Consider the following 16,758-nt stretch of genomic DNA (forward strand, 5'->3'; position numbering starts at 1 on the left):
AGGATTCCACCATCATATATGCCTTACACTTGTCCAATTCATACCGTATTCCTTCACCTCAAAGGAGTGTTCTATTTTCTTCCCTGAGTCCTTCTGCACTACAACCTTGTAGATACCCAGAGCTGGCTCAACAGACAGTGGGAAAGAGAGCTGGTGGAGTCCTCCTGCCAGATGGATATTTTGCCATTGAAAAATTCGGTTCCTCTTGGGAGTCTATGGAAAGATATTATGAGTTGTGTAAACAATTGAGACAATTGTGTAAATAATTTGATTAGAGGTCAGCTTATCAGGTAATAATAACACTGGGAGTTAATAGGGAGTTGGTGAATTAGTGCTAATGTCGTTAACCAACTAAACAAAGAAACAAAGAAACAAACACACTGTAGACCTGAGTAAGGGACAGTGATGTCACCAGCGATGGGATCCTTTGACCCCTGCAGCTGTGCCACCCCAGATGCTACAGGTCTTGTCTGATCTTAGAAGCCAACCGGGTTAGTACTTAGAAGGGAGACCCTGCATATGTGTGTCACAGTGGACTTCCTTCTGATATATATGTCCGTTCTAGCCAGAGATATTTGGAAAGCCACAAAATCACACCATCATAAAGTACTGCGGTCCTTTTCCTTTCCTTTCCCAAAGAACTTGAGGGAGCAGAGAAGATAGGATTTGCTTAGTGGAGAGGAACTGGAATCTGAAAGGAGACACAAAGATCTTGCGGAACTTGTAGGGCATCGTCATTCTGACCGAGATGTACAGTTTGGTACTTACCTCAATATAAACGACAGGGAACTGAGAAGAAAAAAAAAAGCAGCATGAGTGTGCGGTGAAGTTTAAAAAGAGAGCATCTTTGTAATTACAGTCTTTAAACTTTACCGAGCTTATTGCTTCCTTTTTCATACAAAGACTTATTTCCTTGTTCTGTACCAGATGTCCTTTTTAATTAGTTCTTTGAGAATTTTGTAAAATGAGTTTGGACCATATTCACTCTTCCCACACTCCCTCCTCTACCCACCCGCCTTCGTGTCCCCCTCCCCCCATCAGGTCCAATGGTGCTGCACTCATAGTCATGGACGTCAGAGATAACCATGACATCAGGTGACAGAGCCTACATGGCAGAGAGACAAAGTCGTTGTGTTTCTTGTCTAAAGTAGGAGACGTCCTCTGTTTGGTCCATTACCTTTTTACAGGTCTAGTTTGGAACATGAATCTCTTAAGAAGTCATGGCTTTCCTTTTATGGCTAGCATACATTTGAGGAAATCTAATGATTTCTAAGAGAAACCGAATGGGCTTCTAGAAGTGGCTGGACAGGGGAACGCCAGGGCCAAGAAGTGGGAGTGAGTGGGTAGGGGAGTGGGGGGGGGGGCTATGGAGGACTTTTGGGATAGCATTGGAAATGTAAATGAGGAAAATACCTAATAAAAATTTTAAAAAAAGAGGACAATTTCAACTGAATATGCTTTTTGTTGTTATATTTTAGACAGTATCTTACTATGTGATCCAGGCAGGCCAGGGCCTTGTGATTCTTCTTCTCAGCTTCTCACCTCCTGGGATTAGAAGCATGCATAACCAGACCCAAGTTTATTTTTAAACGCTTTATCTACTCTAAGAATGCAGTTGGTGAACTGTCTCAATGCTACCATTAAATATGCTTCTGCCGTGAACGCTCTCAGGCAATGCTCTGTGGTAGAGTCAGGTGCCTTTTATATGAGCTCAGGTTTCCTAAAAAAATCAGACTTAGCTATTTGTTTACTTTTCTCATTGTAAACACTCATTCTCATTTCTCACCCACCAACAGGAGACTCACCGTTTCATTCAACGGGCGAAAACTGATGTCCACAGAAACAACTCGGAATTTCACTGAAACAGAGATTTTTCTGTGAGACCTCCCCACAGTGGGAAGCCAAGGCCAGAGTTCCCATGACTGCAGTTTAATCGTAAAGAACACCACCACCCCTCCTCACCCACTGTGTTGTTTTTGCCCAGTGAATTCTTTATACCTATCTGTCCTGGTTTGTATATGGGTTTGTCTGTCTGGACAAAGACTGGGCTCTCAGCTTTTATTATTTGTATTGACTTCTTCTTTATGAAGCGCTGCGTTGGTCCTTTTATCTCCACAGTAATGAATGTGTAGGGTAAAGGTGAACCTGAGATCTGCAGAAAACCGTAGAGAGTAAGTTCGGATTCACTTCTGGGTGCTCAGAGTCTACAGGGATCTGTTTTCTTTGTGAATCCTTGAGAACCGGTAAGGGGGTGTCAAGGACTCAATTTCCTGTGCCCAAGTAACATGATTTTAGGAGAAAACATTGCAGAACAACAGACCATTCTTCAGTGCAGTCAGGGCAGTGAATAAGATGGTGTCCTTGTATTTTCACAGCGAAGTCTTGCTATTAAAAATAATTTTCCTATTCCACCTTCCAAGGCCACCATCTGCCATCTATCTTACATGAATAATTTGGCTTTTAAGAAGATCAGTATTCAAAGGTTGGAGAGATGGTTTAGCACTTAAGGGTACACACTGCTTTTGGAGAGGACCTAAATTAGGGTACCACATCCATATCAGGAGGCTCACAACTGCCCACAGTTCTAGCTCCATGGTGCCCTCTTCTGGCCTCAATGGTTACCTGCACTCATGTGCACATACACAGAGACACAATTTAATCTGAAAATAAATCTTAAAAAAGAATCTCAAGGGGCTGGAGAGACAGCTCAGTGGCTAAGAGCACTAACTGTTCTTTCAGAGGTCCTGAGTTCAATTCCCAGCAACCACATGGTGGCTCACAACCATCTGTAATAGAATCCAGATGCCCTGTTCTGGTGCGTCTGAAGACAGCTGCAGTGTACTCATATACATAAAGAATAAATCTTTAAAAAAGAGAATCTCAATATTTATATTTGTAAAAGTATAAATATTGTTTACCACAAAAGTTTATTTTAAGGTAAAAATTAAGTCTTTCTTATGGCTATGGTAACCTTCATTAGACCAGTTTGTAAGTATCATAAAGGAGATTAGAAGTGTACTTTGTATTCATTATTTTTCCTTAATTTAAATATTTCTTTTTGATGAATGAGAATATCACATTCAACCGATTACTCTTTTTTTTTTTTTTTTTCCAGTACCGCACATCCCAGGCAGGACACTGACCGTGAAGGGGCTGCAGTAGAAGGAGTCCTTATCCACAGCCTGGTCTGTGAGGAGCTTCGTTTGCTGCATTGCATACTCTAGAGTTAAGCTGAGCATCACAGTCTCATTCACATGGTTGAGGCTGACACAGGCCTTTTCAGGGACTCCTGAATAGACCTCTGACGGGACCAGCACCACATATTGTCTGCGGGGGAAGAGGACCAACCAGGAAGGATTCAGAAGACGTCATTATTGCGATTGTTTTCTAGTATTTTTCATATTGCCATCAATCATAGGTTTCATGAAGACTGGGTTTCCCAGAGGTCAACATAAAACCTAAGATGAGGCACTGTTGTGATTCTCTGGAGTTCAGGGAATGTTCACCCACAGAATATCAGAAACACCGGCAACCAATTCAAGTTATCGCCATGTAGCAATTTCCTCCAAATCGAAACATTCCTTCCTGGAGGGAGGAGGGAGGAGGGAGGAGGGAGGAGGGAGGAGGGAGGAGGGAGGAGGGAGGAGGGAGGAGGGAGGAGGGAGGAGGGAGGAGGGAGGAGGGAGGAGGGAGGTTTGAGATACAAGAGGTAAATTTCATGAGCGGAGGCTAACAGGATTGATGCAGTCTCTCCATGGTTACAGAGGCAGCAAAAAACTGTTAGACAGAGGAGAGGAGGCAGAGCTGCTTCTAAGAGACTCCTGGACCAGCCAAGTCACCTGGAGGAGACTCTCCTACCAGCTGAGCTACCTTCAGGTCAGGCAGGGAGTCCCAGGAATGTGCCTTTTAGTGACAGTTGTCTTTGAATCATCTGTATTTCTGTAAGCAACCCCTGTCTCATTCCTAGAGTCACCCCACAAACACACTGGTTTATTAAGTTGGACTTTGGAAGAATCACTAATGTTCGTTCCCTAACCTCCAGGCTGGGTAAATGTTTGTGTTAGGTTGTGTCACCTCATACACACACACACACACACACACACACACACACACACACACACACACACATACAGTCCGATGGGACAGCTATGATGTGTCTCAGAAATTCCGAATTTCCAAACCATGAGCCTTAAAAACCCAACTGCGTGTGGCCCTGGGTTCCATGTGAGCATTACAAATCTTATCCAGGAAGCACTAGAAACTAACACACAACACATGGGGAGAAGCTGGATTGCTTTTCAATCCAACAACTTCCAAGTCCTTCCAAGTTTTTTGACAATAGATTACTGCCTAGGAAACCAGGAAAGAGATAGTATTGTGGGAAGGAAGGAAGGACACAATAGAATTTTTTGGAAAGAAGAATAGCTTATAGACCAGGCAGTGGTGGCACACGCCTTTAATCCCAGCACTTGGGAGGCAGAGGCAGGTGGATTTCTGAGTTCGAGGCCAGCCTGGTCTACAGAGTGAGCTCCAGGACAGCCAGGGCTACACAGAGAAACCCTGTCTTGAAAAACCAAAAAAAAAAAAAAAAAAAAAGATTAGCTTACGGTTTTGCAGTAGCTGTGGTGGCATCTCTGGGAAGAAGCAGGAACAGTAAAAGAAAAGCTGGTGTGGGCAGCTGGTTTCTCCTCATGGTGGAGAGGGCAGAGAAGAACGTCTGAGCCCTCAGCCCCCGAACTCTGATCCTTGTCCAGTTCCGCTGCTTTTTATTTTACCTGATGGGCAGTGAAAGTAAACTGCCAACCATTTATTTTTGTAACATATTAACTATTAAAAAATCAATTCCAGACCATTTTCTAGGACTATCTATGTTCTTTTATTCACTTCTAAAAGTTACCCAAATGTTTGAAAGATGGTGCTTGCAGGCTGCCACTAGCTCACGGTTAATAATACACAGGACTTTAGACATTTTAAAAGAAAAATGAAAGAAATCACATGGTTTGGTGAAGTCAATCAATACACCTGTCCATTTTTTTTTTTTAAAAAGGACAGTGAATGCAAATATACAATATCAATTTCCTCTTCCTAACTTGGAGTATTGCATTCACTGAAGGACATAATGAAATTTACCACTGAATGTTAGAAAAGGTAAGTTTGGAGGTATGTGCTTCAATTTTATTTTTTATTTTTAGAAATTGAAAAAAGTAAAGCCAAGTTAGACTTTGGTAGAATCATTACTTTGTTTTGTCATTACATCCTTATCTGGGGTGAATAGATGTTTGTGTCAGGCCTTCCTAGGAGAAGTGTGACGCAACAGGAGTGTGTGTGTCTGAGGGTGCATGTGGGTGTGGCAGTCAGAGATTGTTATCAGGTAACTTCCCTATTTTCCTTCCCTCTCCTCCCTTTCCTCCCCTCCTCCTCCTCCTTCCTCTTCCTCTTCTTCCTCCTCCTCTTCCTCCTCTTTTTTGTTTTTTGAGATAGGGTTTCTTTGTGTAGAACTGGATATCCTGGAATTAGCTCTGTAGATGCCTTGAACATATTTTTTGAGGCTCTCACTGATTCTAGAGCTTGCCAATTGGCTAGACTGCTTGGCTAGCACGATGTTGGGCTCTTCCTGTCTCTGCCCCACAGGACTAGGACTAGGGCCACAGGTGCATACCTGCTTGCCTGGTCTTTTTATGTGAATCCTATGATGCAAACTTAGGTCCTCAGTAAGCCTGAACTACCTCAGCCCAACCTCCACTGTATGAGTTTGGCTTTTAGCGTTTTGTTGTTGTTGTTGTTGTTTTGTTTGTTTGTTTGTTTTTCGAGAAAGGGTTTCTCTGTGTAGCCTTGGCTGTCCTGGAACTCACTCGGTAGACCAGGCTGGCCTTGAAGGCTTTTAGTTTTGTATGGTTCTTCTTATCTTTGTTTATTATAAAGTAAATGACAGTTCATTTGGACTTACGTTATACAATACATATTTAATAAATCACTAAAGATTAAGGAAATAAAGAAGATTGATTATTCTCTAAGAAAATAATTCCTTTTTGATGAGCAGCCCTGTTTAATTTTTCTGGAATGAAATTAAGTATTTTTTTAAATCAGTGTTCATTCATTGTCCCATTTGCTTTTCAAGACAGGAGTGTTAGAATCTACTTTACAGAGTCATGAAAATAAGAAAAATCCCACGATTACATCAATATAAAGTCATCACAAGATTAAAGTTTGTGTCTTTTGCTGGCTATGATGGTGCATGACTGTGACCCTGGCATTCATGGGACTGAGGCAGGAGGACATAACTTTAAGGTTGGCCTGGGAGCAGGAGTGAGATAAAGCTAAGCCTGAGAATTTTATCAACCCTGCCTCAAAATAAATGAAGAGCTGGGTGGGGCGGGGTGTGGTGGCACATGCCTGTAATCCCAGCACTTGTGTGGCAGAGGAGAGAACAGACAGTTCAAGACAAGGTTCGCCTATATAGTGAGTTCTAGGCCAGCCAGGAAGCCAGAGTGAGGTCCTCTCTCAGATTAAAAGAAAAAGGGGCTGAAATATTACTACTCATTGATCATGTTTTTCCTTTCCTGTGGAGGTTCAGGAGAAATTTTTGTTTGAAAATTCTTTCTTTTTTTTTTTTCCCAGATAGAAATTGTTTCTTTTTAATTGAGTACTTTGTTTAGACATTCCTCAGTTGGCTTCGGCTCTGGAAGCTGCTAGGTCCCCACCTCAATATCACAACTGAGTGAACATGGGCCCCAAGCCAGGGCTCTCAGAACAGCAACACAAGAAATTGTAAACCCAGTCTCTCCTTTCCCTTAGGAAGGACCGGGAGTCACAGGGTCCAATCCCACTCTGCAGCTGTCGGCACTGGAGCCTGGACTGCAAACCCAGACACACTTAGCTGTCAGGAATGAGGCGACAGCTACATGCACTCAGGCAAGCACCTGCCCACCAGCCTCTTCCAGTAGGAATGGACCCACTCTTAAAGGAGTTTGACATCTATTTACTTAATTTCCCAAAGAGGTGTAAAATCTACCAAAAGGGATACAATGAATCAGAACAGATCAGCTTTCTCAAGATAAACTTTCCTGAGTGACAACTTTTGCTTGCTGAGAAGCCTCAGCATGTTATTTCAAAGGGGCAAAATCCAGGGCAATCACGGAGTAGTACATCCAGGAGTGCCTAACATTTAAGGACAGGTTTATGCAGGACACAGGTGCACACATCCCCTTTTCTTCAGGCCAAGACCCCTGATCATTAAAATAAGTTATTTTGTACATTACAGTGCACAGAGGGAAAGGACTTTCACAGAGGTGACCAAACGACATTGTCTAGTAAGTCCCATGGTGAGTGGCAGCCATGTGGCCTTCAAGAGCTTGCCCCCTGCTCTTTGGCTGCAGAGACCTTAGTGTTAGCTGACTCCTCCACCGGCTCCACTGGCTTTGCCTCCTCTTCCTCCTCCTCATCTTGGGGATAGAGGTCCCGGTATTTCTGCATGCACTTTTGCATGGCTCGGAACTGGTCTATACAGCCTGATCCCTTGATATCCTCTGTGCTGTAGCGGAAGCAGGAAAAGGCAGACTTGAACTGCTCCTCACAGGGCCCGCTGGCCCGAGACATGGGCAATTCCGGTTAATATCTCCATTAGGGCAGTATCAACCCGTGCTCTTCATAGGGATCGTTGGGGTCATCAGCCACCAGCTCTGCACTGCTAGGAGGTTCATGGTCTTCTCTGGTCACAAATATGATCCGATCCTTCCCTTCCTGATGGCAGTAGGACGTGTTTGTTCCAGATGCTCACAGCTCCCAGAGGCTGCGGGTGCAGCTTAGTGGATACACCTTCCTTGCCTCTCCTCAGGCCTGGCGAGTGGTACCTGCTGAAAATTCTTTCTTTTTTTTAAAAATATTTTCTTTTTTCGAGACAGGGTTTCTCTGTGTAGCCTTGGCTGGCCTGGAACTCACTCTGTAGACCAGGCTGGCTTCGAACTCAGAAATCTGCCTGCCTCTGCCTCCCGACACTGCTCCACCAAAAATTATTTCTTTTTTTTTTTTTTAAAGATTTATTTATTTATTTATTTATTTATTATATGTAAGTACACTGTAACTGTCTTCAGACACTCCAGAAGAGGGAGTCAGATCTCGTTAAGGATGGTTGTGAGCCACCATGTGGTTGCTGGGATTTGAACTCAGGACCTTCGGAAGAGCAGTCGGGTGCTCTTACCCACTGAGCCATCTCACCAGCCCCAAAAATTATTTTTTAATGAAATTACATGCATATTGCATTTGGCTCCCTTGATGAGATTGTATATCTTTGGATAGATATTGATTATTGGTAGCATGAGGCAAATTTTTGACAACCTATTCTTTACCCTTTTTTTTCTATTCTATTTCCTATTGTGTAGACAGATAGACGCAATAAGAAAACATGTTCATCTAAAAAGATAGAAAAAAGGAGAGGCTCTGTCTGATCTTTTATATGTCATTTAATTATTTACATTTCAAGTTTGGAAGGCAGAGATCACATTATGATCTTCAATAAAATTAATTTTAAAATTTAATTTAGTATTAACTATGCTGTCAATCATTCTTTTGAAAGAAAGGCACTGAAAACCACTCAGTTGTAAAAGAGTCTGGAAATCTATCTGTTGAATCATTTTTACACCAATTCCCATGAGCTCACACCCAAGGCTCACTAGGACTTAGGGATAGCTACTGACTGCCTCTTTCTTTCTTTCTTTCTTTCTTTCTTTCTTTCTTTCTTTCTTTCTTTCTTTCTTTCTTTCTTTCTTTCTCTCTCTCTCTCTCTCTCTCTCTCTCTCTCTCTCTCTCTCTCTCTCTCTCTCTCTCTCTTCCTTCCTTCCTTCCTTCCTTCCTTCCTTCCTTTCTTCCTTCCTTCCTTCCTTCCTTCCTTCTTTCTTTTTTTTTAAGGAAAACACTTTGCAGTCCTGGTATTTTATTTCTTTGTGTACATTAGGCCATGAATTCATATGGAATGGGCTCCAACAGCTCAGGCTCTTTTCCGTTAGTCCTCACAAAGTATGCTTCTTTGGGTGGCGCAGGCTGGCGCTTCAGGTGCACCCAGGTGCCCTTCTCTTTGGCTTCCTTTTTCTTCTGGTCGTTCTCCTTCACCCGCTTCAGGAAGCTGTCTCTGCCCTTTGAGTGCTTGATGTGCTCAATCCGCACATTGATCCTCTTGGCCAGAATTTTGCCCTTAACCTGCTTGTTTACAATGATGCCCACGGCATGCTGGGTGACATTGTAGACTCTTCCGGTTTTGCCATGGTAGCACTTATGGGGCATTCCTTTTTGAACAGTGCCCATTCCCTTGATGTCTACAATATCACCTTTCTTGTAGATTCACATGTATGTGGCCAAAGGAACAACGCCATGTTTCCTAAAAGGCCTAGAGAACATGTACTGGGTGCCTCTCCTCTTTCCCTTTGTGTTCATCATTTTGGCGAGTTACTGGAAGATGGCTCGACTACCACTTTCTTAATTAAAGACTCAGTTTTAAGCCCAATATACTTAGCAAATCTGAATAAACGGAAATATCAGTGTACTGGCTAGTTTTGTGTCAACTTGACACAGCTGGGGTTATCACAGAGAAAGGAGCTTCAGTTGAGGAAATGCCTCCATGAGATCCAACTCTAAGGCATTTTCTCAATTAGTGATCAAGGGGGAAAGGCCCCTTGTGGGTGGGACCATTTCTGGGCTGGTAGTCTTGGGTTCTATAAGAGAGCAGGCTGAGCAAGCCAGGAGAGGCAAGCCAGTAAAGAACATCCCTCCATGGCCTCTGCATCAGCTCCTGCTTCCTGACCTGCTTGAGTTCCAGTCCTGACTTCCTTGGTGATGAACAGCAGCATGGAAGTGTAAGCCGAATAAACCCTTTCCTCCCCAACTTGTTTCTTGGTCATGATGTTTGTGCAGGAATAGAAACCCTGACTAAGACAATCAGCTTATTTATTTTTTGGTGTAACACAAGTATAAATAGACTTTTGATAATATAGCACTTCATGGAATGCTTTCATTTTATCAGAACCATGATCTATATATAGTTTAGCCTATTATCCGTCTATCTATCTATCTATCTATCTATCTATCTATCTATCTATCTATCTATCTATCATCTATCTATCTATCTATCTATCTATCTATCATCTATCTATCTATCTATCATCTATCTATCTATCTATCTATCATCTATCTATCATCTATCTATCTATCTATCTATCATCTATCTATCATCTATCTATCTATCTATCCATCTATCTATCTATCTATCTATCTATCTATCTATCTATCTATCTATCTATGCATGCCACATCTCTTAATAATCTAGATTTAAGTTGAGTACTTGTTAAATTAGTTTTTCATTTAATGAACTTAATGTACTCTTGTACTTCTCAGTTCTAGGGTAAGCAATCAGGGTGAGGACCTACTGTCTACAAATGTAAGACATCTCCCCTGGAGTTTCCTCCCACACTCTCTGATTTACTACTGTGTAGTTCTCAGCAGCAAATGGATGTCAGTTGGAAAAAGGCAAAAGATGGACTTTTAAGCAAGAATAGTCATTTAGACACAACTACAGGAAATTTCAGAATGAAACAGAAGAACTATTTTTATGTCACGATTTTCTCATACCAGAAGTAAATTTGAGTAAAATGGGTATTTGAAGCTTAAGTCAAACTGAAGATTCCTTGATTATAAGAGTTTCCACATATATTGATATTTTAAATTGCCTTTTTGTAAGAAACTAGAACGAAGGTCTTCACTCGAGGGCACATGTAAAATACATGGACAATGGGAAGAGGTTTTCACATACTGAAATAACTCTCGAGTCATGCTAACCGGGAGAGGCACCCGGGCTAACTGTAGGGCAGTGATTGCTGCAACAATCATATGATTATGTACACAATTTCAAGGGTTCCAGAAACTATGTTGAAATAGACCGAGGCCAAAGTTGAATTTGCGTGGGAGATTTTTGCCAAATGTCAAACATAAACCTTGTAGAGTCAGGGAGATAGCTCAGCAGACCAAGGCTGTGTCCAAACCCCGATGACTTGATTTTGAGCCTCAGATCACATAGTAAGAGGTAGTAATCCTTGTGCTCTGATCTCCACATGGGCACTATGGCAAGTGCCCGACCCCATAAAATAAACAAGTAAGTGTAAAATGATAAACCCGGTGGCATTCCAACAACTAGCATGCATTTATCAAGATTAACAAATCTATACTCTACTAACCATCGAAACTTCAGTGACAATGGCCAAAAGAGGCTGTTGTAAATAAAAAGCAAAACTGTGGCTGAATCACAGTATTAAATATTTACACCAGTAAGGGTTGGAGGAGTTGGTTTTTGTTTTTGTTTTTTTTTTCATTGCTGATAATTGTGGTATGTTAATTAGACAACAGATTTTTGAAATTAGCAAATAAAACTACTAAAAAAAAAAAAACCATGGAAAACATCATCACCCTTGGACATTGTTCTAAGCCAATGTCATTTCCCGAGAAGTATGTTTGCTGAGGGTTGAGCAATTGTGAGTGGGCTGAGAATGAACGTGTCCTACCCGTATTAGTGTGTACACTGGGGGAGCTGCATTTTGAACTACTGAGGCAGAAATCTGGGTTACATTTGCATATATTGAGACAGAGACGGAAGCTGATATGAGTACACGTGGCTTTAGAAATGAGGGTTCTAGGGAAAGACAGAAGTGGGAAGACTCATTGGGATAGCCCAGCTAGCACCGAATCTGGGCTAGCTCTCTTCTGTTGTGAATCTTGTTCTGGCAAAGAACAGAATGGAAAAGGGGGAGGATTACACAGCCCTCAGTGTATGCTCCTGAGCAGACTCTGGGAGGGAGGAAGAAGGACAGACAAAAAGGACATAAGGAATGCATGCATGATTTTTACTCTCCAAAGACACATGCTTTATGCTGTACAGTATCAGCATTCAGAGATCAAGTCGGGGATCATCAAGGGAGACACTGTTCACCCATTCTGTCTTTTTTTTTTCAAGATCTCAGTGGCACTCCCTGACTCTATTACACTTGATGAAAATGTTCTTGTAGAAAATTAGCCTTCTAACTGGAGTAAGATAGTGTAGTCTGCATTTCTCTGATGGCTAAGGATGCTGCATATGAAAAGAAAATGTTTCTCAGCTATTTTTATTTTATGTTTTAAGAACTTTATGTTTAGATCCACACCAAAATTTTAAATGGGATCTTTGTTTTCTTGGTGTTTACTTTTTCTTGTGTCCTTTGCATGTTCTAAATAATAACTCCCTGTCAGATATAGCTTATAAAGATTTCATTTTTCCTATTCAGTAGCCTGCCTCTTCACTCAGATGGCAGCATCCTTTGCCGATCAGAAACTTTGGGTCCCATTTATCATTTGTTGGTCTAAATGTTGATGCTTCCAGGGTCCATATGGACCAAGAACCTCAACATAAGACCTAGAACCTCAATTCTAATTATCATAGAAGATAGGCGACACAATTGAACTCACTGGTACAGGAAAGGGCTTTCTGAACAAAACTGGTACAAAATGGAGGACTCTGTTTTCTTAGTGAACTTTTTCTTCTCTGCCTGTTCTGGGAATCCCAACCCATGCTCTGCCTGGGGAATGTCACGTAATCCCTGGCGAAATCACAGGTTCAACTTCCTGGAACACTTCTCTGTGCAAAGAAGACCTTAACCAAGACCAACACCTTAAGCCTCAGCAATGGAAACTTCATTCTAAGAAGAACCTTTTCCAGTCTCTAAGGTATATATATACATATATATGTACATATACATATATATACACACATACACATACATATACATACACACATACATACACATACACACATACATATACATACACACACATACACACATACATATACATACACACATATACATACACACATACATATACATACACACATACATATACACACATACATATACACACATACATATACATACACACATACATACATATACATACACATACACATACATACACACATACATATACATACACACACATACACACACATACACACACATACATACATATACATACACACACATATATGTATGTGTGTATATATGTGTCTCTATCTCTCTCTCTCTCTCTCTCTCTCTCTCTATCTCTATCTCTCTCTCTCTCTCTCTCTCTCTCTCTCTCTCTATCTCTATCTCTATCTCTATCTCTATCTCTATCTCTATCTCTATCTATCTATATCTCCCTGGTTAACCCCAAATAAACTGTATGTGTACAAGCCAGAATTAAGTAAAGCCCGGTGTGCAGTGGCATCTGGACACACTGAGAGGGAGGAAACAGAAGACCCTGAATCAAAGCTGGACCCAACATTCATCCGACACTGGCCCCCTTAGGTTTGTAGCCATATTATAATGCAAAAATGCATTCAGTCCAACTTCAAAAGTCATCATAGTCTATTACAGTCTCAACACTGTTTAGAAGTCCAAAGTTCAAAGTCTCTGAGACTCATGGCAGTCTCTCAGCTGTAACTCTCTGCAAAATCAACATCAAAAAGCAGATCCCTTACTTCCAGCATACAGTGGCACAGGACATGCGTTACTATTTCAGAAAGAAGGAAAGGGAGCATAATTAGGAAATACTGGACCAAAGCAAGACCTAAAACCAGCAGGGCAAACTCCAAATTCTGAATCTCCCATGTTTGATGTCAAAGTGCTCTTCAGATCCCCAACTCCTTGGAGCTTCGTAAACTGCAACATCTCTCTCTTGGGCTGTATGTAGCTCCTCTTGGCAGGCATTTCATGACTCTGGCATCTCCAACATATTGGACTCTCGAAAGAAATCTAGGCTTCTGCTTCATAGCTTCACAAAGTGACCTCTCTGGGCCTCCATGCAGAGACAACCTTGACATATACCTGGCCTCAGTATACCTGGTATATAAGTGGCTTTTCTTAGCTGAGGAGAGAGATTCCACAACCCCTTTCTTGACTTTAAAGCCAAACCACTTCTTCCAAACTCTGGCTGAAACTACCAAGTTCTGCTGCTTGTTAGGGCTGGAACGTGGCTCCCTCCTTGAATTAAATTTGCATCAAGGAATATTTATTGATGGTTGTTGTGGTGGTTTGAATATTCTTGGCCCAGGAGGTGGTGCGATTAGGAGGTGTGGCCTTGTTGGAGTAGGTGTGGCCTTGTTGGAGGAAGTGTGTCACTTTGGGGGTGGGCTTTGAGACCTCCTCCTAGCTGCCCATGAGATAATCTTCTCCTGTTTGCCTTTGGAACAGCATGTAGAACTCTCAGCTCCTCAAGCACCATGCCTGCCTGGATGCTGCCATGCTTCTGGCCTTGGTGATAATGGACCTAACCTTTGAACCTGTAAGCCAGCTCCAATTAAATGTTGCTCTTTATAAGAATTGCCTCTTCTCAGCAATGGAAATCCTAACTAAGACAGTTGTGTTGACTAGTTTTTATGTCAGTTTGACAAAAGCTAGAGTTATCTGAAAGGAAGGAACCTTAATTGAGAAAATGCCTCCAAAAGATCTGGCTACAGAGCATTTTCTAAATTAGTGATTGATGGGGGAGGGCCTAATCCCTTGTGGGTGATGCTATTCTTGGTCTGGTGGTCCTGGGTTCTATAAGAAAGCAGGCTGAACAAACCATGATGAGCAAGCCAGGAAGCAGCAGCCCTACATGACCTGTGCATCAGCTCCTTCCTCCAGGTTCCTGAAAACATCCTTAGAACTATCTCTGCCACCTGCAGGCAGCCCCACAGCTTTGACATCTTGTCTTTCCGCAGCTGCTCTGAATCTCTTCACCCCCCAGGAATTGTTTATTTCTTTTTATATTGTCAGGTAGGGTATGTGACTTTTCTGATTTCCTTCTGAAAGTCACGAGCCTTCCTTTCTATCCTGAAAGGAATGTGTTAGTCTGGAGGAAGAAAATGTCATGTAATACATTGTCTTAAAGTTTTCATTGTACATGCTTTTCCTCTCTTGGTTAGATTTGTTCATATGTATGTACACACACACACACACACACACACACACACACACACACACTCTACTATGTACATAACATTCCCTCCAAATTATTGTGGCCCTTCAGATTCTCCTCAATAACTGTAGTCAGGTGGTCATGTTGGAACAACCAGTAAGGTACCTACTTATCTACCTACCTAAAAGTCTGCAATGAGTTACAGGGTGAAAGCTAAAGTCCTAGTCTGACCCTCAGTCCCCACCTGGTCTGGCATCTGGTGCCCAACCTAGATTTCTTCTGCTGCTCTAATCACACTTAGCTACTCCTCCTTGATTGTACAGCACACCTCTACTTTATGAGTGTGTTTCTTTTCCTTGCTGATATTACAACAGGAATGGTCTTTCCTGAGATATCCATATCATGAACTCTCCTTCCTACCTCAGGCCTTTGCCTAAATGCCATTGCTGCATGAGATTATCCTTAAAGCCATATCTCATTTTTCAGTCTTTCCTGCTCCCGACTCTCGTGTTCTTCTGACCCTCTTCTACACATTATAGCTCCTATAACCTTTATCACCTTCCCATTGCTCATATTCTGTTTATCTATTGTGTCTGCATGTGTAGCCAATCAGAAGGTAAGACCACAAGGATGGCTATTTCTGTGATTTGTTCATTGTTATTCCCTAAACACCAAGGGGATGTCAGCAAATGTCAACACTCAAGCCTAGGGCTCTGTACTAGGTCAACATGACATGGTAGACAAATGCAGGGAGCCCTCCATTGGTCTATCAGAAGGCAGATCAACAATTGGTAGTTGTCTGTTGTTATCAGCATGCCCTTCTTCCTTGCCTATAATTTGAGAAGCCATCTTATTATCTATCTAATGTAACTAGTGAATAGACAAATAAACTGAGAGTTGATCATTTGTTTAGGAAAAAAAAAAGAAGTTTCCTATAAACATATCAAAACAACAGAAAAGCAAAATGTCTCAGTGTTATGTTATTAGGGGCATATTTTCCTTGAGTGGAATCTTTGACAACTCTGCCAGACTGTGTGTGTTTGTGTGGTCTATTTTATTTTATTTTATTTTATTTTATTTTATTTTATTTTAATATTGCTAGTGGTGCTGATGACCTGCTTACATGTTTGAATTGCTGTGTTTGATAAAAATCAAAGAACAGAATCTTAACTAAATGGCGTAAGCCTAGTCACCCACACAGATGGAGGCAAGTGCTCACTGCAATGTCAATCAATAATTGACTTATTGGTTAAATGTGCTTAGGTACTATGAGCATGCTTCCCTGGACAGAGGAAGTACACAGATGAACACATCTAACTACCCCAGTGCTTTATAATTTCAAATTTTGTTGTATCCTGATAGTTTAGGGCAGTGTTCCTCAACCTGTGGATCAAGACTCCTTTGCAGAGGGGTCGAATGGCCCTTTCATAGGGAATCACCCAAAACTATTTGGGATATACAGATATTTATATTATGATTCATAACAGTAGCAGAATTACAGTTATGAAGTAGTGATGAAATAATTTTATGGTTGGGGGGGGTCACCACAGCATGAGGAACTGTACTAACGAGTCACAGCATCAGGAAGGTCTAGGAGATCTTGGTTCCAAACCCTTTAGCTGCATGACTGGAGAATGTGTGGGTTGCCTTTTCCTGTCTGTAAAAGAAACTTAGTGAATCCAGAAGCCTGTGTTCAAGCTGACACAGAAACTTTTCATTTCTATCATTATTTTTCCAGGTCCCTCCCACTTTTCTGTCCTCAATGTAAATTCATTACCTCAGCAGGAATGCTAAGTCAGACAAAGA

General features: G+C 41.7%; 1 protein-coding gene and 2 pseudogenes across 1 annotated transcript in view; all 3 read right to left on the reverse strand.

Moving 5' to 3' along the window:
* Pzp (PZP, alpha-2-macroglobulin like) overlaps positions 1–4,749 on the reverse strand; it is a 43,154-nt gene extending 38,405 nt beyond the window's left edge. The window contains exons 1-6 of the mRNA NM_007376.4: positions 4,608–4,749; positions 3,144–3,327; positions 1,999–2,152; positions 1,806–1,858; positions 769–789; positions 45–213 (exon numbers count right to left, since the gene is read on the reverse strand). Of these exons, the coding sequence (NP_031402.3) occupies positions 45–213; positions 769–789; positions 1,806–1,858; positions 1,999–2,152; positions 3,144–3,327; positions 4,608–4,693 (667 nt within the window). The 5' untranslated portion in view covers positions 4,694–4,749. The remainder of the gene's footprint in view (positions 1–44; positions 214–768; positions 790–1,805; positions 1,859–1,998; positions 2,153–3,143; positions 3,328–4,607) is intronic.
* Positions 4,750–7,318: 2,569 nt separating this feature from the next.
* On the reverse strand, positions 7,319–7,761 carry Gm5318 (annotated as a pseudogene).
* Positions 7,762–8,918: 1,157 nt separating this feature from the next.
* Gm8724 lies at positions 8,919–9,429 on the reverse strand (annotated as a pseudogene).
* Positions 9,430–16,758: the final 7,329 nt, after the last annotated feature.

The sequence above is a fragment of the Mus musculus genome, chromosome 6 (assembly GCF_000001635.26).
Source record: "Mus musculus strain C57BL/6J chromosome 6, GRCm38.p6 C57BL/6J".
NCBI classification, from domain to species: Eukaryota; Metazoa; Chordata; class Mammalia; order Rodentia; family Muridae; genus Mus; species Mus musculus.